The sequence below is a fragment of the Haliotis rufescens genome, unplaced genomic scaffold (genome assembly GCF_023055435.1).
Source record: "Haliotis rufescens isolate VD_foot unplaced genomic scaffold, xgHalRufe1.0.p SCAF_12, whole genome shotgun sequence".
Classification (NCBI taxonomy): domain Eukaryota; kingdom Metazoa; phylum Mollusca; class Gastropoda; order Lepetellida; family Haliotidae; genus Haliotis; species Haliotis rufescens.
In genome coordinates, this window is record NW_025963802.1 from 27,911,410 (window position 1) to 27,933,838 (window position 22,429).

General features: G+C 37.7%; 1 protein-coding gene across 1 annotated transcript; it reads right to left on the minus strand.

Annotated features, from left to right (window-relative positions):
- Window positions 1-914: 914 nt before the first annotated feature.
- On the minus strand, window positions 915-21,007 carry LOC124116251 (glycerol-3-phosphate acyltransferase 3-like). The gene is made up of 14 exons (XM_046477511.2): window positions 20,837-21,007; window positions 14,118-14,223; window positions 13,569-13,714; window positions 12,993-13,093; window positions 12,714-12,779; window positions 11,752-11,826; window positions 10,678-10,767; window positions 9,846-9,936; window positions 8,237-8,352; window positions 8,072-8,127; window positions 7,420-7,505; window positions 6,389-6,517; window positions 5,990-6,069; window positions 915-4,791 (listed from the first exon to the last, which is right to left on the minus strand). Exons 1-14 carry the CDS (start codon window positions 20,981-20,983, stop codon window positions 4,704-4,706), a joined length of 1,377 nt encoding a protein of 458 aa, XP_046333467.1. The 5' UTR covers window positions 20,984-21,007; the 3' UTR covers window positions 915-4,703.
- Window positions 21,008-22,429: the final 1,422 nt, after the last annotated feature.

Consider the following 22,429-nt stretch of genomic DNA (forward strand, 5'->3'; position numbering starts at 1 on the left):
CAATGACATGAAACTATTGAAAGTCGCTGCATTTTGACGGCTCTGAGGCTTTGGACATCGGCAGTGGAAAAAAAACAGGACTTGTCCCCACTCTGCTTGGAATATTCTTCGCAGTCATGCTGAATAACACTGATTCTACCTCCACACAAAGGTGAGAAGCTTTTCAATCTGGCATGTCTGAAAGCTAAGTCCAAAGTGCCCAAAGCCCTCATCAGAAATGCGGCTCTGGCAACCCACTTAGAAAAACAGCTGCAAAACCTCGTGGACCACTTCTCAAGTGCATGCCAGGACTTATGCTTCACCATCAGAGACTTAGATCAACAACGAGCTGGAGTTGGGTTTAACTCTGCTTTGAACTGTATTTCAGTGACATCAAAATGTGTCAGCTGGATGTGGGAGGGAAGCCCCAGGTGATGACAAAAGAATGTAACTGCACTGTTTCATACTTTGATCTATATTTAGTGTATGATGGTTTGTTTTGATGCTGCATTCAGCAATATTTCAGCAATATGACTGTGGCCTGTAAAAAATCAACTCTGGTCCAGACAATCTAGTGATCACCTTTTGTGAACAACAGTCCATGCAGTTGGCCTACAATGACTCACTATCAACCAGTTCATGGACAATGGCTGAATGTATGAAAACATTCCATGCCATGGCACAATGAGTCTGCCATGTCATGACAGTCTTAGAGTGCAAGGCAGGGCAACTATAAATAACATCTTTTAACATCATTTAGTATGACACGGTCAGGGATGGAACCACTGACATCCCACACTCCTAACAAAAGTTTACGACAATGGACAACAGACCATGACATGAGCTCACTTGATTGACAAACAATAACCAAGGTACAATAAAATGCCTGTTTGAAATGGTTTCTTCTCTCTTAACAAACAGATAACACAAAATCATTCTATTAAACATATTTTTATTGTGGACACTATTTTACAAATAAACAGGAACAATTTGTTGGCAAGTGTTGACCCTGACTTGCCAGTAACAAGTCATGAGCTAAGAATCCATGTATAAATCAACAAGACAAGTCACTCACGCATAAAATGCTCATGATCAGCAAATATGACATCATATTCCTGCAACATCTGTTAAAAAGCTATCACTCCACTTACAAATTCCTATAACCTATAAGTAACCTTAGTACAAATTATTACACATTCAATATAGGCACCAAATGATCAAACTAATCTTTAGGATATCACTGCTTAAAGGTTGTTTTCAAAGTGTCACCAGTTATTGGAAAACAAACTAACTTTAAAGTAGATGGGAACAAGTCAGTAAAGTAAATATAACAACTACACATAAAACATCACATTGCTGGTGTTTTGAGATGCAGTTCTACTGGTAAATAGTGGATCTCAATGGAGTGATCAATCTGTCAAAGTCACTGACAAAAGGTAAAAGTAGTTTGCAGGAATGCTACAACCATCAGCAAATTCACTGTTGACTAGAGTTCAACACATGAGATGGTGTTCACAAATGTTTGTTGTAGTATGCCTTTGCATATAGACAGAGCGTAAACTATCCATCAGAGAAGATTTATTTCTGGACATTAACTATGATTGTTAAATCACAGATGGCAAGTAGCAAGTGACAAAAGTCAAGAGCTGAAAATAAAAGAAAACCTGACTTTACCCTCGAGAAAAAGAGCATAAATAGTCCCACCATAATAAGGTGATTCACACTGACCAGACACATCACTACTAGAGACCCAAACAGGGTTTGGATCACTGATCTGTCCAAAGTGAAAGAAAGATAGCAACAGAAGGGTTAGTCTTTCACCTGGATATTCGAGTACAAGCATTATTACTTAAAATGATCATTATGAATGAAATTTCAAAATCTTTAATGTCTTTGGGTGGAAAAGTGAAATAGCAAGCCATGCATTGCATTATTGCTGTAGCATGTTTTTTTCACACAAAATCTGAGCAATTAAGGATCCGACCTCAAGAATAAGTTCTTTTATTTTGATTGTGAAATAGACATTACCATCAACCAGACATTGTGATAATGAATAACCATACTGTAACACCTATTACATATTTTACTCACTAACCATACATTGGTGGAGTTGTTCATGCACAATTTCAACTTTGGTCCAGGTGGGCTTAGAATGAAACTGATAATGTGGCTTTCAAGTTCATGAATAACTTTTATATGGTAACCACGGTTTCCTGGTGAACAGTGGTAATGACTGAGGCATGCTGCTCTGGACATGACAAGAGACATTTTTAGAATTGGCCAAAACTATTTCCAAAGAATGATATGCTGTCAACATTTTTACGTAAATCATAAAAATATTGTAATAAAATTCTTATTATTCTTTGCTTTCTTGTAAAACTAGTCCGATAAAGGTAAAACTCTTGTACTTTAACATATAATAGATCACCTTGAGACAAAGGATGGTATTCTGTTGACAATCTGACACCATGATAAAGGATATTCTCAAAGGTATCTTGTTTCGTTTTAGTTCACAAACACTATGATGTCACTGTTCACAATATTTATAAATTACTAAATAATCAGATGAATATTACAGAGAAGAATGCCCTTGTTTTCACAAAGCCCATGATTAAGAAGTATTTTGCAGAGACTGTTGTCACTTCTCTAAAGACTGCAGAGCCGGAAACTCAACTGGAAACAGCCCTACAATGATTATTCAACACTAAAAAAGAGAAAGAGGTTATTTCTCCAAAAATAATCATTCCTGTTGAAAGTTTGATCAGGAGTCAAGATATATTCCCCTCCATTAACATCGGTTGACCAAAGCGATGTTGTCACATACTTCTATCTTATTGCTGAGCATGTTATCAATATTATCATAATATTCAATTGACAGTTGCAGGCATTAAACATGACACAGTAAGATTACATGCTGGGTACATCTCACTGTCACATCAGTAAACAATGTGTATGCTATACTGTTCACGTTCATGCAACACGGCTGCAGACAATGACAATAAATATCACAGCGTTTGACTTGATATGATTTCAGCTCACAGTTCACATATTATCAACTTAGTGAAAACACAAGTGCAAATCAGTATGTAATAAATTCCTTCAAAAGGGGGTGGTCTCATACAACCAAAGGATTTGATTACGATGACCTGTGGTTAATAAATAGGACTAACACAATACCTGCAACACACAGATCCAATCTTCCCAGCTGAACACTGACCTAGCCTGCAGGTGTATCCCAAGTTTTTAAGGGCTCTTACACAAAAAAGAAGGTTCACCTGACAACATGCATAGCCAGTACTGACCATATTCACCTTCGTGCTGTCTACCTGCTTCTGATTTGAACTTTTAGTGACAGGTTATTGTACATAGAACAATGTCATATTCATCCTAACACACATCAAACAGTGCAATTGAAAAATTACTAATCCTGGTACCAACAAATATTGTACATATATTCTTATTTACATTTCCTATCTCCTAGTATTACAATACTACTGAAAATATATACCCTAAATATGTCCAGATAAGAACATAAGAGATATGCTACAACAGTATCGCTGAAAAAAAGTGAATTTTTTTTTTCATTTGGAAAGTAAATGTTTGGTGTTTCAAAAGATGTCTTAGTGCCTATAACAACTAAATCTCCACCCCCCTCCCTAAAAAAATCTCAAGACACTTGACAGTAACTCCTGTTGTTCTGTACTTGGGACTGTAGTGTGGGAGGTAGTTTTCACAGCTGAAACAAGACTCTGTAGGGATTTCTATAACCATTTAATTCCATCATAAATGACAGACCAGTAATGCTGAGGTCAAAACAAACATGTATGGGGTTAATTTAGAAAATGTCCATGAGGACACCATCAGTATATCGAACACAGACACAGAGCAACATGGAAGTCTAAAACAAGAGACACTAATATCATTTTCTATTTGCATATAGACTGCTTTCTGGAGTATTTGCACATTTCACTGTAGCAGAATACTGATGTCAGGAAATGAAAACAATTTTTGTGGAGTTACTACTGCTCCAATCACTGATCAACATTTATAAATAAATGACAATGTATACATACAAATGACCCTTCAGCTCAAGAGCATCAGATAACAGAAAAAAACAATGTGTTGCTGAACATAAATTCTGGAATGTGAGGCAGTACAGCACAAATCTTTGTACAGAACCAAAATATACCAGGCTTTCCTATGAACATATGGGTTGACAGATCCATGTCCTGGAGTGGACTGTTTGCTGGTATACAAGACATTATCATGCTCAGTTTAGCAGTCAAAATATTTTTTATAACTAATACATTGTACAAATGTTACTGATATTTATTTGGTATCAATATATTATATTGTTATACTCAAGTGTTTCTCACACAAGTGGGTATACTGAACTGTGGACCCTTCCGCTGATAAAGCATTACCCTGATCTTCCCAACTGAATTTTATCTTCTTGTCACCAAACACATACACTTACGTTAACAGCTAAGTTGGACATAACATTTCAGTCTAGGATCTCATTTGAACACTGTTGCAACTCATTCCTCTGATTGATAATCCTTTCGATTTATAACATATTTATGTGACACTGTCATATTCAGGAGACATTTAGACAGGAAACCTTTTACATAGACTGCAGCTTGTGCAACCTCCCATTAATTCAACTTGTTGTAATACATGCACACACACACATCTATACGTTAATGTTGACTATAGCCTTGTCTTCACTCCACTTTCAGCAGCTTACTGTAGTTTTCCTGTTGTTTTTCCCTCCACGATGCTTTGGCCCTCATCCTCTTTAACTGACCATCCCTGTGGGATACAAGATATACATATTTAGATACAAAAACACACTTGGTGAGTGAGGTGGCTCTATCAGTAGATGTGTACAACTTTGCTGAAACCCACAAACACAGGTGTGGTGCCGACAGACAAGGATCATAAGTCCCTATCAAGCCACTTGAAGTCTAAGGCAGTATGTTTTGTTTAATGGATGCAATGGATGGACTCTCTCTTCGGCTTAAAAGGGATAATACCTGAATTTTGTGCTTTTGCCACAAAGCGGCTGTCAGATTTATTCAGGAAATAGATACTACCGTCAGTTGATTCTGAACACCACCAACCACCATCCGTGAAGATCTGGGTTAGCATTAGTCTTCAGCAAGTTGCAATCCATGCTAATCGTAAAAAGATGACTATGCATGTCGTTAGAGGTGACCTACAGAATTGGGTGGTCAGATTTGCTGACTTGGTTGATGCATGTCATCATATCCCTATTTCGTGTACCAATGCTCATGATATCAATCACTGGATTGTCTGGTCCAGACTCAATTTTTTTCAGGCCACCATCATAAGCTGGAACATGGCTGAGTGCGGCATTAAACAACAAACATAACAACCCATGTAAACACCACTTGTTTCCATGGTATGACAAAATTCAAATTTCAAAATGACATAATGAGGCACAATCACCATGTGATATGTTTGAAATGTTTTAATCAGAAATATTCATGTGCTTTGCATTAAGGCTAGAAATATCAAAAACAATCCAGAGGCAAGGGTATGTTACTGACATACCAAATGAATTTAATCATGACAAAATGGATTCAAGCCCCGACTGCACAGTATAGTAAGGGACACAACTGCATAAGAACAGTGTCATAGGTCACAAGGTTACCCATGCCCCTGCAAAGTTTCATATAGAAATACTGAACACATTTTTAATTGTTTTGTTTGGGGTTTTTTTTCGGGGGGGTAACATAATTGTATGTCAATCACCTTATTCGCCTAGACACTTAGCCACTAGTCTCAAAAGGGCTGGCGAGTCTTATTACATATTAATGAACATAAACCACTGGTCCGAAATGAGCTGCAGACATTTTTACCTTAGTGTGTACCCTGTGAAGTATTGTTTGTCCTGATGACCCGACGTAATGGACAGTGAAAACCTTAATATTTGGAAATTCACCATGCTCTCAGTGCTGTGTGTCTGTAGTGTACGGGTACTTACCATTCTAAATCTACTAATCCTCCTTTGCTAGCTATTTCTGATTTAACCCTGTTTGCAAAATCAACTGCAAGCTCATTTTCCTGAAATCAGAAATGTTAAACATTATTCTTTACCAACTGGATTCATGTACTAGAAACCAGTTAGCATGTAAGTCATCAGTACGAAAACATGTTATTATACATCTCAGTCAGCCTGAAGCCTGGGTCCAGTATACGTTTCTCTTTGTCTTGTTATCTCAGCAAGTAACATGAATAACAGCTGTCACAGTAACAAGAACAGCTACTGAACATGATGTCAAAAGACATTCTTAAAATGTTTAAAAACATTCTAGTTGGGTGTCACAGAAGAAGTTGTTTCTCTGGATTAGTTGTTTATCCTTCCCCAGTTAAGCCAGCTTACTTTTCTAGACATGGGTGGTAGATACCAGACATCACACACCAGTGCCCAGCTGGTCATGATACTAATCAGGTGGGCCACCATCCCTTGCTTGCTGCTGTTCCAGAAAGCATCCCCGAACCTGGCATCATACTGAGAAAACAAACACAGTACACATACACAACAAGCACAGCTAACAGAACATTTGGAAATACTGTATCTATCCCTAAACATTAAACTGACACCCCACTCGATATGGTTTTATGGCGCTTTTAGCAATATTCGAAAATATCACGGCGGGGGACACCAGAAATGGGCTTCACACATTGTACCCATGTCGGGAATCGAACCCGGGTCTTCGGCGTGACGAGCGAATGCGTTAACCACTAGGCTACCCGACCGCCCCCATAGTAAGATCAAGATGATCAGTTATAAATAGTAAAACATTTTCCTTTACAAATAACATGTTTCTCTCATCTTGTGAACAAAGTTGACATGTTCACTCAAAGCTTGGGAAAATATTAACTTTGTCACACGATAAGATAAACATGTCATTTGTCATTAATCAAAGTAATAAAAAAATATGAAGTATTGCTGACAATCTCAAAGGCCGCCATTTTCCTCCCTGTCGCTACTCAAACCAAAGGGAAGTAACTCTGATCTGAAGTTTTGAGGCAGGTTTGAAATTTGCATAATATTTGTATTAACTACTTGCAACTATTGAAACTATCAATTGTTATGCAGACTATCGATAATACTATTGCAGTGTTAGGAATTGGTGCTAGCCCTATAGTCCTTGCCAAACTGCCCACCAGTTAAGGTATCATAAGAAATAGTAGAAATTTGCCATGTTTTAGGGTTTGCTATATGTATCCTCATAAGGACTAGTAGACTAAAAATGTTAGTTTCTACTGCTGCTATTGCCATTTTTAAATTGCTATTGATATAGTTCTATTGTAGGACAAACAACTGCAATAGTTCCATATATGTCATTCTACTCCTGGTTATGTGTCCATAAGACAAACATACAATACCATTGTAGTGAAATCCCTTACTTTTATAGCTACTGGGTAAATTGTTGTTCCAACTTCAAAGCTTCCCTTTTTAAACATCATAACAGAAGTGTTGTTAATGCAAGTACCTGGAGAAAAAACAAATCTGTGTCAACAACAGTCATGAAAACAGTTAATTATTACTAAGAGAGAACCAGGAAGAGGAAGAGATTGGTGAAAAAATTAAAAAATACATAAATCATTTTTGGAGCATATTTTGTTTTTTTACATTTAAAAAATGAAGTAAGTATGTTCCTGTGCGATGTATCAATAAGATAAGTTGTGATTTGATTGGGTGACCCAGTGATATCTTGGGGTGTTCCAACCACAGGGAGGTATGATTCACCAACACTTGTACATACACTTAGATGTCAGATCCTCAGAAAACTTTACAGCTCGTAACAACCATTCACAGCACAATAATAATGAACTTTTATTCATCTGTTTACCAGTGTATAAGGGAAGCATTAGCCATGATATCTCACATTACTATACATACAGGAAGAGAGAGTAAATGAGTGATTGAGTGATTATGTTTTTACGCTGCTTTTAGCAATATTCCAGCCAATTTACAGATGGTGATGACAAGAATGGGCTTCATGCATCTGTACAAACATGATACAGTAAAGATTAACAAAGTGAAATATACAAGTACCTTCTGGAAATATTAAGATAGGGAGTTTATCTTTATCCTGTACGTGTTCTCGTAACCTGAAAACAAAACCATACAAACATATACACAAAGGTTAAAAGACAAATAACTTAGCCAAACAATGTTTTCAACTATCTGGCTGAAAGTGCAACCTGTACTACAACTCACCTATTAACAACTAAATTTCTGTCTTTAGCCTCAGACCTCTCAAACCAGATATGTGCAGTGGCTCTGGCCATTGCTCGCTGTAGGATCCCCAGCAAGCCTCCTTGTGACTGGCCAATCTAAAAAGGCAAAACAGGATGCTTCAATAACCCAATGGATTGAATGAGTGAGTGAGTGAGTATGGTTTTACGCTGCTTTTAGCAATATTCCAGCAATATCACGGCGGGGGACACCAGAAATGAGCTTCACACATTGTACCCATGTCGGGAATCGAACCCGGGTCTTCGGCGTGACGAGCGAACGCTTTAACCACTAGGCTACCCGACCGCCCCCCAATGGATTGAAAGGCTAAATCGCATTTTATATAAGCCTGTGCTGACTGGTATGAACATAATGAAGGACTGTAATCATGCTTGATCTCACCAAGATGTGACACTCAATTATAATTTGGCCTAATTTGGCATTCAAATGATAATCACTGACTTGGTACAAAAAAAAGGAAGTTTCCTTGTGAAAAATAACATACCGTATTCAACATAATAAGCACCCAGGGCACTCTCAAAATTAGAAATAGGGGGCTCTTATTAGAATATTATTTTGGTGAAAAACAACAGAGTTGAAAGATCGTAAATTTCGTGGTTTATGCTGACAGCCTGAAATGTTTATATACGACCGATATATTTTTCTAAAATTTAATTTCCCATAATTAAGGATGCATATAACACTCGTATTATACACAAATAAATAAGTCTTGTGTACATTGATCAATCGGAAGGGGTGCTAATTGGGATTGTTCACTGGCTTATATATTAGCAAATATTGCCATAGGCGCTTATTAGAGAGGGGTGCTTTTTACATGGAATACGTTATTTGTTTGCAAATGGTGGTAGTTATCAGAAACATTTGCAGATGGAACGTTTTCACATTGTATGTGGAAACTATAGACCCCCTTATTCATGTTAAAATCAAGTCTCACAAATTTGGATAAGAGGTTTCACAAAGAAACCTTGATGTCCAAACATTTTCATTGACTAATCAAAACAAGTAGTGGTTTTTTTGACACACACATTGAGCTTGATGTTAATTTGGAAAATTTAGATGCAAGGTTGGTTGGTTGGTTGGTTGTTTAACGGCAAGCATGGGTTGCTGAAGACCTATTCTACCCCGGATATTCACGGGTCTTAGATGCAAGGACTTTTCATATTTGATGACATTACTGGACTTGAACCCCTACATTATGAAAACATCAATAGAAGATATAGCTTAAGAGAAAAGAGCTACAGAGTAAACGTTTCTGAAGTGCAGTGAGTTTAATACATTGTTTAACAATCTGTGTCGGTGAGCCAGTCCTGCACTGTGGACACAAAACACAGCTGGTCATAGTAACTAATGGGACAATTTATTGAAATAGTGCAGTCAGTTGTCTCGAATGGGTTCAGAGGATATATTAATTGACATATTAATTTCAAACACAAACATAGATGAATAACTTAATTGGCCATCTGGTGTGATAAAACAAGCAATACATATGTGCACATGCCAGACCTTCAACTGAAAACAACCTATATCATGGGTGCCTGGTCAGAACAGTGCTGGCTGAAATGTCACATACCATAGCATAGCAATTATCCACCGACATAATGATGACATCGATGGGGGAAGTGTGATTAGCAACACAGATACCATTCCTGGAGCGATTGTTTCTGATGAGGAAAATATGGCATATATCAAAATGATCATGTGAACATTAGGTTACATTATATAGGGGTGTACAATATAACTGGTATACTGGTTTATTGCAATAGTGTGTCAGAAATAATATCTCCTATCTTGAGGCATTTGGATTGACTTGGTTCAAATCTAAACCCTGAAAACAGCACATGCTTCACACTGTTTACATTAACATTCAATATTATTGATGACATAATAGGCACTCTCGTTTATCCATACTACCCATCTTGCAATCTAAAGCCTGGATTACTGAATGAAGAAGAACCATTTGAATAGTACAAACAGCTCTCCATATTGCAATATATTGCAATACAATTTATGTGACAATACGCCAACCCTACACTACACTTTAGTGTCAGTTTATTAGCAGTCTGACCAAGCTGGCAAATAAAATACAGAGAAAAAAACCTCAAATCATTTATCCAGATAAACAAACTCAACATGACATTAGAAAATCAATTTCTTGATAATAAAATTAGCTATTGACATGAATAATGACATTTGTTACCACTCTCAGGGGATAAAATGTAGTTAATACAGATGATATGTCCCTGTATCTGTTAAACGTTGTTGGGAGTTGACTGTATGGGTAGAATATTTATAGAAAAAAATAATGGATAAGAATTATAGGTTGGGTTTACTTTCTAACCTGAACAAAATGTTAAATGTTAACTAATTTAAGTATACTATGACAGGAAGCATCTGTTACTTACTCATCGTGAAATGTAATGATGGCTGAACAAGCTCGGGCTAAAATCCGGAAGCACATCAGCATGACATATTCATTCAATGCCCTCTTTGATCTGAAATATACGATGCAATATCATACTGATGATATTTCAGAAAAAAAAAATTCATTTAACCTGTTACCATGGCTACATTTTCCAAAATATCATAATTCAAAAATGTGGTATTGACTCACAACAGGAGAGTATTACCATGCATAAATACATTTTCTAGAGCCTACAGGCAAATAGTCATCAGTGATAGGGCTGATTATCAGCAGTACAAACATAACAACCAAGCAGGTGGCACCAATATCCAAGTCAATACTTTAGAACATACTGATACTAAAATATACTTTTATTATATCATTTTATTATACAATAAGGAACATTGACTGGATTACTGTAGCAGAATGATTAAAAAAAATATGCACTTGTGAGTGAGTGAGTGAGTGAGTGAGTGAGTGAGTGAGTGAGTGAGTGAGTGAGTGAGTGAGTGAGTGAGTGAGTGAGTGAGTGAGTGAGTGAGTGAGTGAGACCATAGGAATGAGCCAAAGCAACAGCCACACAGACTACCTCCCAAACCTCATTTCTTAGACAAACTTGGAAAATATTATGATCCCTCTAAAGCATGTCCATGTGCATTCAATGAAAAACTCAAATGTATAAAAACAGCATGCGTAAATACCCAGTGAAACTTTTTCAGCATGCGTACAAGGGAGCTAATTTCCGAGACACAATTATGAGCGAATTTACTCTCCGAGGCAAGCCTATATACTTAGAACAGTTATATACATCAAAAACATTATTTCATTGTTTTTTAATCTTAAAATGTTCACTAATTTTGGGAAATACTCAATAGGGTGATGAATGGATGAGTGAAAAAATATTGGTTACCCAATGAAAAACCCAATTACAATAGAAACCCCAGAGTAAAAACTCAATTGCTCAAAAAGTAATTTGGAGCTCTGAATTCAAGAAAATATATATTCGGAAAAACTATTTTAACATAGCGTTTATTATTTTAAACGTGGGCATAAGGGTGTAAATACTATAACTCACCTTCCTTCGGGGAGATAGCCAATAAATGCTGTACATATGATGAGCCATCCTACGCCGAGCACTGCTATGGTCAATCTGTATATACATATACATTACAGAGCACAATGAAGCCTGCCAATTCAAACATTCTACAATATTTAAACAGTGTAAAGTGTAAACCAGTAAATTAATCTTAAAATGATAGGACAAAATGAAAGTCTTCTTATGGTCATATCTCATGTATCCCCACGCAACATGTTTTCTAGGTCATAAAACAATACGTAACCATGCGCTTAATGGCGTAATCAAGGTAGACGATTCAAAGCTCACTCATTGCCGCGAATAACTGGAAAATTGCTGATGTGGCATAAAACAATATTCATTCATTCAAATTTCATTCAATGCTCACTGAAGACAAAAAATATTTTGGGTCACAAAAGTTCTTTATCGTACATGTAGATGTGATTATATACAAAATCAACTTAAACATATTCTTGAGACCACTGTTGGAAGTGAAAGAATACACACTGGTCAAGTAACAAAAATGAAGCTTTGCAAAATGAACAGTCCTAATTGAAGAGTTAAATGAGAAATTTACAGATTATAATGAAACATTTTCAAGAGAATAACAAATGGCAAGAAGCAATATTAACTCCATAGATGATCATCTGTCATTATTTTGCCTTGTCAATGTGGAACTAACATAAAAAGTCAACAGTTTGTTTACGGCCAAGACAATTTTTGAGGAGGTAACTCTTGTATGACAATAGTTCCATCAAAGTGTAATGTTCATTGCAATGGGAAAAAAAATCCCTTTTCTCAACTTCAGAAAACTCAATCTTTCACACTGAAGTATATAGTAAATCCTTGATCCTTCCAAGCTGTGGAAGCTATGTTTGGATGATAAATGGAAGGATATGATATCTATCCAAATGTGCAGCATCAATAACACTGGAAATGAATAAGAAATTTCAGTTTCTTACCTGAAAGGAAACAGAACAAAATAGCGAACTAAAAATCCAACACACCACAAAAAGGTCAGTCGAAAGCTGAAACAGAGACCATGTTGCATTATTACACAACAATGACTGAGTTTTCATGACACACCACAGTCTCAAAACTATTGTCATCATGTGACCAACACCAAGATGAAAAAGTAACTGACTGTCAGTATGAACTTGTCCAGTTTAGTCCGTCCAGTCATTTAAAGCTTACGAATTACACTTTTTGTACATATTTATTAAAAAAACTGAATATCTCACCTTATGAAATGGTAGCCAGATATATTTGATCTCGATAACAAGTTCCATGATGACAATTCTTCTGCTGAAAAACGCTTTGTTACATCATCTTCGATAATAGCCTAAAATAAATAATAACAAACAGTATAACGTGATAAAGTGCCACAACCAAAACAATTTCAAAAGTCAGTTAATGAGCTGTAATATGTACCAGTCACATCGGTCAATATTCGACATGACAGAGATATTAGATAATTTATAGATCTAATATATTAGAGAGTATTAGACCCCACACTAAGCAAAGAGGAAATGCTTTTAACAGAGTGAGAGCTAAAACTGTATTCCTGGCAAAGACCTACAAGCTCACTAAGTCTCCTCTAGTGCTGATGGCTAACATCCCCATACATGTTACCATGATTGTCCACCATACATACTATCTGTTGTTAAAGTCCTTGGTTTTACCCCGCTCACCTCCATTCCACATTTAGCTCACTAAGTCTCCTCTAGTGCTGATGGCTAACATCCCCATACATGTTACCATGATTGTCCACCATACATACTATCTGTTGTTAAAGTCCTTGGTTTTACCCCGCTCACCTCCATTCCACATTTTGCGAAGTACATTGTATCTGCAAGATGGAACTCTTTCTTGATTGTATCCACACTAGGGATGTAACTGTCAGGAATAATAAATCCTTGTGTTGCTGATAAAGTAATGTCCCTTTTAATTAAGTTGGTCTGTCCTGAAAAATAGCAACACAAAACAAACTGTCAGCCAAAAATATCAGGTATGTATCAACTATATTACAGAAGAGGTTTGAAGCATACTTCCAACAAAACGTTTCAAATACTCTTATTCAAATCTTTAGATTTCTATCTCTAGTCTTTGAGTGGCATTCACCTGATGAAGTAAATACCGGTAATACTTCGAAATGTTGTGTTCCTCATAAGGAAGAACTCTCTTCCTTACTGTTATATCTGTACTAAACTCACAAGTAAAACATTAAGAAAACATAAAACTGAAAAAAGTCATAAATGATACTTAGGAAGCAAGATATACCAGAACAAGTAGAAGCAACATTATTAATCTGATATTTTATGTCCATGATCTTTAAATTAAAGATAAGTTATATCACAATATTTTACCATTTTCATTGATATTTGAATCATCCACAATGACTTCATCATCCGACTTCTCCTCCTCATCCTCTGCTTGTGTGGACTGGTAGTGAGCTATCTTCACCCGCCCAAACTGAAATAGCAGGTTTTATGTCAGTCCTACAGACGACATTAGGTCCATATCCTACATGCACTACAGTCTGTAGTTAGTAAGTGAGTACGGTTTATGCTGCTTTTAGTTTTAGCAATATTCCAGCAATATCATGGTAAGGGAACACCAGAAAGGGGCTTCACATGCTGTACCCATGGGGGAAATTGGACATGGGTCTTTGGGATGATGAGCGAACGCAATAACCACTAGACTACCCCACATGCATACAGTATCCCAATCTGAACTACTGCAGTCAGATAGCATAATGAATCTATTCTTCACAAGACACGATGTGCCTAGTTTCTATTGAATACTATGAAGAAACCCACTCTAGAATTGTCCTTGTCCTACTAATTCATGATATATATTTTGTGAGATGAACATGAGGAAGCTGGAAGGGTGGGCACAGAGTGTGTGAGATAGGATAAGTATCATCAAATGTGCAATTTAATGTAAACTTTTACAAGTTTTTAAACTTATCCTATCTCAAACTATGCATTTATCCCTTGGTTGGACGGTGGGGTGCAGATACCCTAGCCTGTAAAGACTACAACCGTGAGATGAACATGAGGAAGTTGGTGCTAAAAGTGATACAAACAATAATCTATAACAGTGTCTAGTGTTGTAAAGACAAGAACTTGTGAGTGGGTGAAAGCACCAAAACAGGCGATGTAACCCCTTTACGCTAGTCGGACATAACAACATGAAATCGGGTATAACACGAGTCACATGGTTTCATGTAGGCCATCATTAAAAGAACGACCACATAGCTTTGAATAGAGATCTATTCAGGGTACGACATATAACCGATCCGGAAGGGGTCTGTCTACCACACCAATAACTCAGCCAGACAATAGGGTGAGCCAGCTTAGCATCTCTTTTAACACTTCGTCAAAGCTATCAAACATGCCAACAGGATTGAAGCATGCTAAGACGAGAAGAGGAATGATCGACAACATCCATAAGAGTATCTTTAAACCAATACTGAGAAATCACCTGCACAAGGCAGAGGTGAGCAGGTAAGGGCTCGGGACACCGCCAAAACGCAGACTTTGATGTTAAAGACCGGAATCTCTACAAATAAAGGATGTTAAAATGTTAGTTCTGTATGTACAGGATACAGAGTACTTGGCTGCAGGAGTGGGTACATAGTATCATCTATCTGCGTGCAGCTGTCAACTGTTGCGCCAGGACCAAGGGACCAAACTGTTGGTGGCCCTGAACGTCAGTGACTTAGATATCATGTAGATATTGGGAAGCAAAAGACAGTATGAAGACTGACAGGGTGCAATTACTGTGCAAGGCAATCATACAGGCGATGGCTCTAGTCTCATGTGGATTGGATGTCACAGGAGGAGGCAGTCCAGCAAAGGCATAGGCCTCCCAAAAAGTCGAGTGAAGTCAAGAGGAGACGGGAGACCTCCGGGATGGTCGTCATTGAAGTGGGATGAAAAGTCTCTTGCAGAGACGCCAAAGTGGGTGTGCAGCCTCGAGGTCTTTCAGTCTTGTACTAGTAGTAAGCTTAGCTAACAAAAGATAACACTAAGAATAAGATCTCCTGCAAATGATGTCAAGTGACTGGTTCGGGCACAATCTGCTGTCTAGATATATTTATCTTCAGGCTAGAAATAGAACCCTTACTAAATGTCACACTCAATTTAATTGTTTTAAATTTTAATCAAATCACATCGTAATTGCTACTTGTATACGGAATCTGCAAGATCTGCAGTTTCTAAGTCAACCAATAAACATATCAACTCATATCATACATCACCATACATAAGTACACAGCAAGACTACTTGAGTCAGCAGGACTGTTTCCATGTTAGCATGATTTGTCAGTGTCTGATGTTAATTGAGGTTCTGGGGTCCCATAGGTCTAAAGCTATTGTATTCTTATCTTGGGACTAACTGAATCTCACTTTTCAACATTTAATAGGGTAATGACAAGTATCCCATGACTATTCTTTTAAATTTCAAACAAAACCAGTGTCCAAAGCTAAGCATGAAAGTGTAGGGATCCTTGATGCTGGGTTTGAGGGGGGTCCTCAGATTCAAATACGAGTGTCCAATATTAAGGGGGTGCTGGGAGGTCTACCTCACTTACCCGGCACCCTGCACAGATTAAAGTAGATTATAATGGAATACTTTTAACATGTTTTAATCTGATTAGCTATTGAGCTGGCTGAAGCAAAAATGCAGGGTAAAACGAGTCACAATTTCTTAACAGTGAATTAAGTCTAGAAGGGTTAACACTATCCACTGGAGATGTTGTAAACCTTGATGCTGAGCAACCGTCAACACCAAAGATGATATTGTGACTACTCACAAAGATATCCACAATCATGAAACAGACAACCGTCAAATTAAGATTGACACACTCCTTGCCGCTTTGATGACAAGTGTCCGAGAATCACAAGATCCTGCTCCAAAGATATATTGTGATGAATTGTCAGGTAATTATTGATTTTATGTTCTTCATATTGAATACAAAAGAAAGGTTTCTTTCCCTAACTTTTTTATTTTTTATATTGGCTGAATACTTATATTTTCCCATTCTTTTTTTAGCATTACGATCTGACAACATCGATGACATAGTTGCAATGGTTCCTACATACTACAGTGTGCAGTCTTCTCTCTACCGATGCAGAGCAAAAGACATCCGGCCTCTGCCACGTTCCCCAGCCGACATCGACCTTCCTGAGATCTACACCAAAACCAAATCTGGTGACGACTTCCTCCTGACTGCTGATCGGAGAAATGGACAAGATCTTCGCCACTGATGACAACCTTCGTCGCCTTGCCACCTCTGATGTATACTATCCACAGTTTCATCACAACAAGATGTGCCCCTTGGTCTATGCTTTCTTTCCTGACAAATCACAGACAACATACCAGCATTTCTTCAGGTGTGTGAAACAACGTGCTTCTGACATCGGTGCTGATCTCAATCCATTATGTGTGTTTACTGACTTCGAAGACACAGCCCAGAATGCCCTAAGAATAACTTTTCCAAATGTTACTTTGAAAGGTTGTTTTTTCCACTTTGGTGGAATTTGGAAGAATGCCCAACACCACGAACTGTCCATATCATATCGTGACAACCTAGAAATAAACCAGCTTGTTTGATGTGCCATAGCTCTGGGCTTGGTACCAGTAAATCTCATCAGCTACGTGTGGTTCCGGATCCTTGAAGAAGCCCCTGAAGACACAAATGCAGGGAGGTTCTCTGACTATATCACCAGCTATTGGGTAGAAGGGTCACACGGTCAGTTAATGTGGAACCATTGCACAACAACTGGCCCAAGAACCACAAACCACGTAGAAGGTTGGCATAGAAAGCTTGGATCTTTGATCAACACATCACATCCCAACTTGTTCAGAATTATAGACTTCCTGAAGAATGAACAAGACAAAACCGAGACAACGATTCTGCAGCTAAGCTTGGGCAGAAAGGTGAGACCACGAAAAAAAGAAATACTGCAACCTTGATGATGATCTTGGACTCTACAAATGTCAGTTGCTTGATGGCAGCAAGTCCATCATGGAATATGTGGATACGGTCTACCTTCTGATTGGGTTTTAACATTGTAACATTGTCATAAAGTGAAATAAAATGTGAAAAATATTTTGAGTTTTGTTTTCAATTTTAGTGAATTACAAGTAGAGCTTCAGAACTTCCGTTTGGTAGCAGACGACACAAATATGTTGGGGTAGCAGACGACACAAGTCTGCAGGGTAGGGGACCAGACTATTCCTTTTGTTTAAAGGATTATAAACTTAATTGCCAATAATTGGTCAGGTTGCTTGATGGCAGCAACCTAACAATAGGTGCCAGGTAAGTGAGGTACCTTCGTGCTGGGGTCCTTAGGAAGTGTGGTTTTGGGACTAAAGTATATTAATCTGTGAACCCTCAAAACCTTAACTTTTAACATTGGGGTTATGAAAAGGACCTCTCAATTTTATTTAAGTTTTGATCACCGAATACAATAGGAACACACCTCAATGACACCAGGAGCCCCTTAATTTTGCACACTGAATTGTAATGTTATCTTTCTTCAATATGATGTGTGTATATATATGTTGTTGAACACCACACTCAGCATTATTCTAGATATATGGCGGTGACCTGTAATTAATAAAGTCTGGGCCAGTCATTGATATTATGAGCAATGATCCACGCCTTCAAGGTACAGCGACACACAATTAACCAAGTCACCCAAGACTGACCATTTGATCCATTTGGTCGCCTCTTTTAACATTAACCAGCATAGGTTGCTGGGGACCTATTCCAACCTGAATTCCCGATGCAGCCCAATAAGTATATCTCCTCTATTTGTTCTACCTGCATTGATTATACAGTTCGTTTTTAAAGCCATAAAGCTGATGTTTCATAGTCAAAACATTGACAAAATTGTAAAACCATACTTGTCACATGCATTATAAGTAATCTCTGAAGTTTTAGTTATTGAGGGTCAGTTGTGAAGTCAAAAAGTTGAGAACCCTACTTACGCTATGTCTCCATTTCAAACATGGCATTACATTTAAACTATAAATGGGTACCAGTACTGCATCCCTAACAGCCCCTCCTTAAATCTCACCATGCTACCAGAAAACTATATTTTACCTCATGTATGACAATAATTCATGGTCTAATTATCTTCAGTTGAAGTAGTTTGTGCTTTACACCACACTTTATTAGAAGTACTATTACGATTAACAGGTTTACAAAGTTTACAATCTGACAAAAACAACTTTGAGAGATTACAGCTTGGTCAATGAACATATTCAGTACTTCACAGGTTTGTTTACACAATGTTACTCTGTCACCTGTGAATACACATAGTATGGCCGTTCTGCAAGGAGGTTGTTAGTTTTAACAAATAAATCAAAGGTCTGGTTCCAGCGAGAGAAGTCAGTGAGAGTTCCCAAATGTGTATCTCACTTGACATGTGTGCTCAATACATTGCTCTAAAGGCAGGTATTGGTACGGTTCACACAAAGTTCATCTTTTGGCTTTCTGTGTATTAAAAAGCAACCTCATTTAATTAACTTAGTGGGGCTGATTGGTTCATTGTCGGAACATCTTATACTATTTACCTGAAAACAGTATCGCAAACAGTACTACAGTCAAGTCTCGTTAATCGGACAATCGACTTTATCCGACACAAATGATGGGCACCGATTAAACCAGTGCTATTTAGACCTGTTAATCCGACAGTCTCACACTCCGACTCAGACACACCTAATTTACAACGAATTGCTGGAAATTACTCATCAGTCTCGTTAATCCGACACAGTGATCAGCGTACTCCATGGTCATCTGTCCGTAAGTACACAGCCCCATGTTTTGATGCAAGACGAGTAGGCGAGTAGCTGCATATTTAAACGGCTGCAGAGATAAACTTGCTTAACAATAGACAATTACTGCTTTCAATAAACAAAACAGGATTAATCACACACCTAGATTACCTCAATCTCTCTAAAATCGGATACAAGTTCTCGCTACCGATGAGGACATCCCATTACAGGTCAGGTCATAATGTTAGTTTTGTGTTAAACTTTAGAGGTTGCATGATTAGAAAACATAATCCGCTAACAATGTAACACAACAACATGAATATTTCATTTTTATTTTTTTTATTAAAACATGTTTGAAATGTTATCTATCGTGTATTTTCCAATTTTCGATCACAAACGTTGATATTACCAAACTTCGTTTATCCTACATACTCATTAATCCGACATAATCATATGCAACCAAAAATGTCGGATTAACAGGACTTGAGTGTAGAAGGGTGCTGACAATGACCCCTGGGCATATAAATTCACAGGCGATGGAGGAACACAGTGCATAAAAACCTGTGAAATATTGACAATGGTCAACAAATAACAGCTCATAACTCTGAAAATGAACATCATTGCCACTGAGGTATACAAACAAGCGGAGTGAAAACGTAATGAACTAGACACCCCTGAAGCTCTTCCTTGCAATAACCTTACAATAAAATCCTTGCAAAGTATGATTCATTTGACATAAGAATCTCTTCAAGGATGTCAACATTTTTACATATATTTTGGGGGGTGGCCTGGGGGAACATGTACCTGTATCAAAACAGACAGAGTGTAAGATTCTTGTCCTACATTGTTCTTTTGAAATGCTCCCTAAATAATATAAATAAATGATAATCAGCTCATTGCTGTGGCGAATGGAAGAGTGCAATTAATGTTAATACATGAGACAAATGAAGCACAAGTCTAATGAAAACGAAACAAGTATTATTATATGTAATCTTTAAAACTAATGACCCAGTCAGCTGCGTTTCTTACACAACCACGTCTTTATCAAAATGACAGCGTAACAAAATATACGAGTTACATTTTTTCACCTGTACTGATCTGATATCTTAACTTGACAAACAATTTCTCTCAAGAAGACAGTAAGTTCAGTAACCCTGTCTAGACAGAGTGGTGGTATCACGGTAAAGCCACTTGTCCCACACATGCCGGTCATGCCCTAAAACTGTCACCACTGCCCCTGTCACACGAGCACGTGTCGTCTGCTGTAATATAAACAGTGTAAACGCTCAGTTACCTCAAAAACACGGAGTAAGAACTGCACATATCGCTTCCTTATTCCAAGAGATTTGCCTAGTGATGCTAGGATGATGACCAAGAGCAGGACACTGACGACCGGAAAGAAAAACAGAGAGATCAATGTGATTAGTAGTTGTTCCTCCATCCTTCCATGTCTCAAAATGGTGACTGAAGGGCAAGGACATCGAAAGGCCAATCTGTGACCTTTTGCATTTATTAATACCCGATAGGGCCATTATATTATGTTTTATTTAAGCTTTAAGGAGTTACGCTCTCCTTTTATGTCATTATCGATAAATGAAATTATTTGACAAGAAAAACATACGACTGGCACAACGAAGTGCACGTGTACGCAGCCGCTATACTAGACAGAGCCCAGTCAAAAGTAAAAATTTGGGAATGGAGAAAGAAATCCCAATGAAATATGATTTACGTCTGAACATAAGAGTTTACTTTTCGCATACGTATCTTATATTGTGCCAGAAAAATTGACAAGCGACTACACCTTCAATTCGTATTTAATCGCTGCAACTAAATACAGATGTTAATCCTTACTTTGTTGAGAGAGATTGGGGACGAACAGTATCATTATCGTTGGTAAAACGGGATGAAATACAAGAACAATTGTGCCAGTGTTTCTCCACAAATGCAGTTGATAACATTTGTTCAATGATTTGATGATTTGATGGGTTTTTTCTCTTTGGGTATCTGTTAAAGCATGCCAATGTTTTCACAATTTTTAAGATTTAGTGTTAATACAGTATTCATTTCACTTTCAATATGCGAGTTGTCAACTTCGCCAAGTACTTCTACTACATTTAGTAAAAAGTATGTGTTATCTTTAAAAAATATTGAAACGTACATTTTGCTGAATTCGGCCTGATAAAGATGATGACAACTGTTTGTTTGATCAATTCCTCAAAAGTGAAGGATGATCTGCACCTTATATTAAATGGGCATTCAACACCAGAAATTCCCCAAGTATCACATTTCACCTCCTCGGTTTTCAGCTCTGATTCTCTTTTGCTATCAACTTGTTGCTTTGCAATAATAAACATGAGTTAGTTCAAATGATAATACGTACGTTGGCCGCTTTGAACATTATCACGGATCGAGTGTCAGCTTTATGTGGGGAGGAACGCCTGCAGTGAAGCAGGTCCTAGACATTTAACACTTTGGTGAAATCAACGAGCACGAGATCAATGGAGCCTACAAACCTTGAAACGCGGCCAGGGGAAATCTGGGATTTGAACCCACGATCACAGGATCTGCTCCGCGCCTTCGACAACAGGTGCCATTGATCAGTGCCATAGTCACACATGGATAGCTACTCCTTCGCGCAGTTACCTTATTGGGGAAACATTAGATTAGTTTACGTTTCGCTTGCGGCCCTTTAAAAAAATTCTTAGGGTCGGTTATCAACACAAAAATGCAAATAATAATATTTCGATATACTTTTATGATCTCGCACATTTTCGCCTTCGCTGTATTGAAAAAAAAAAGGAGGCCTGGAATGGTACCATTTTTTCCTTCAGCAGATCTAAACGGGATTGCTCGGTTTGATATAAATAACACGGTGGTAGTTTCTTAA

Excerpts from the sequence above, each read along its gene's own strand:
- LOC124116251 (XM_046477511.2), bottom strand. The coding sequence starts at position 20,983 with ATGGAGGAACAACTACTAATCACATTGATCTCTCTGTTTTTCTTTCCG. Across the intron at positions 9,937-10,677 it reads ATCATTACATTTCACGATGA|AAACAATCGCTCCAGGAATG; the intron begins GTAAGTAACAGA and ends TTTCCTCATCAG. Across the intron at positions 8,128-8,236 it reads AGAAATTTAGTTGTTAATAG|GTTACGAGAACACGTACAGG; the intron begins GTGAGTTGTAGT and ends TTTTGTTTTCAG.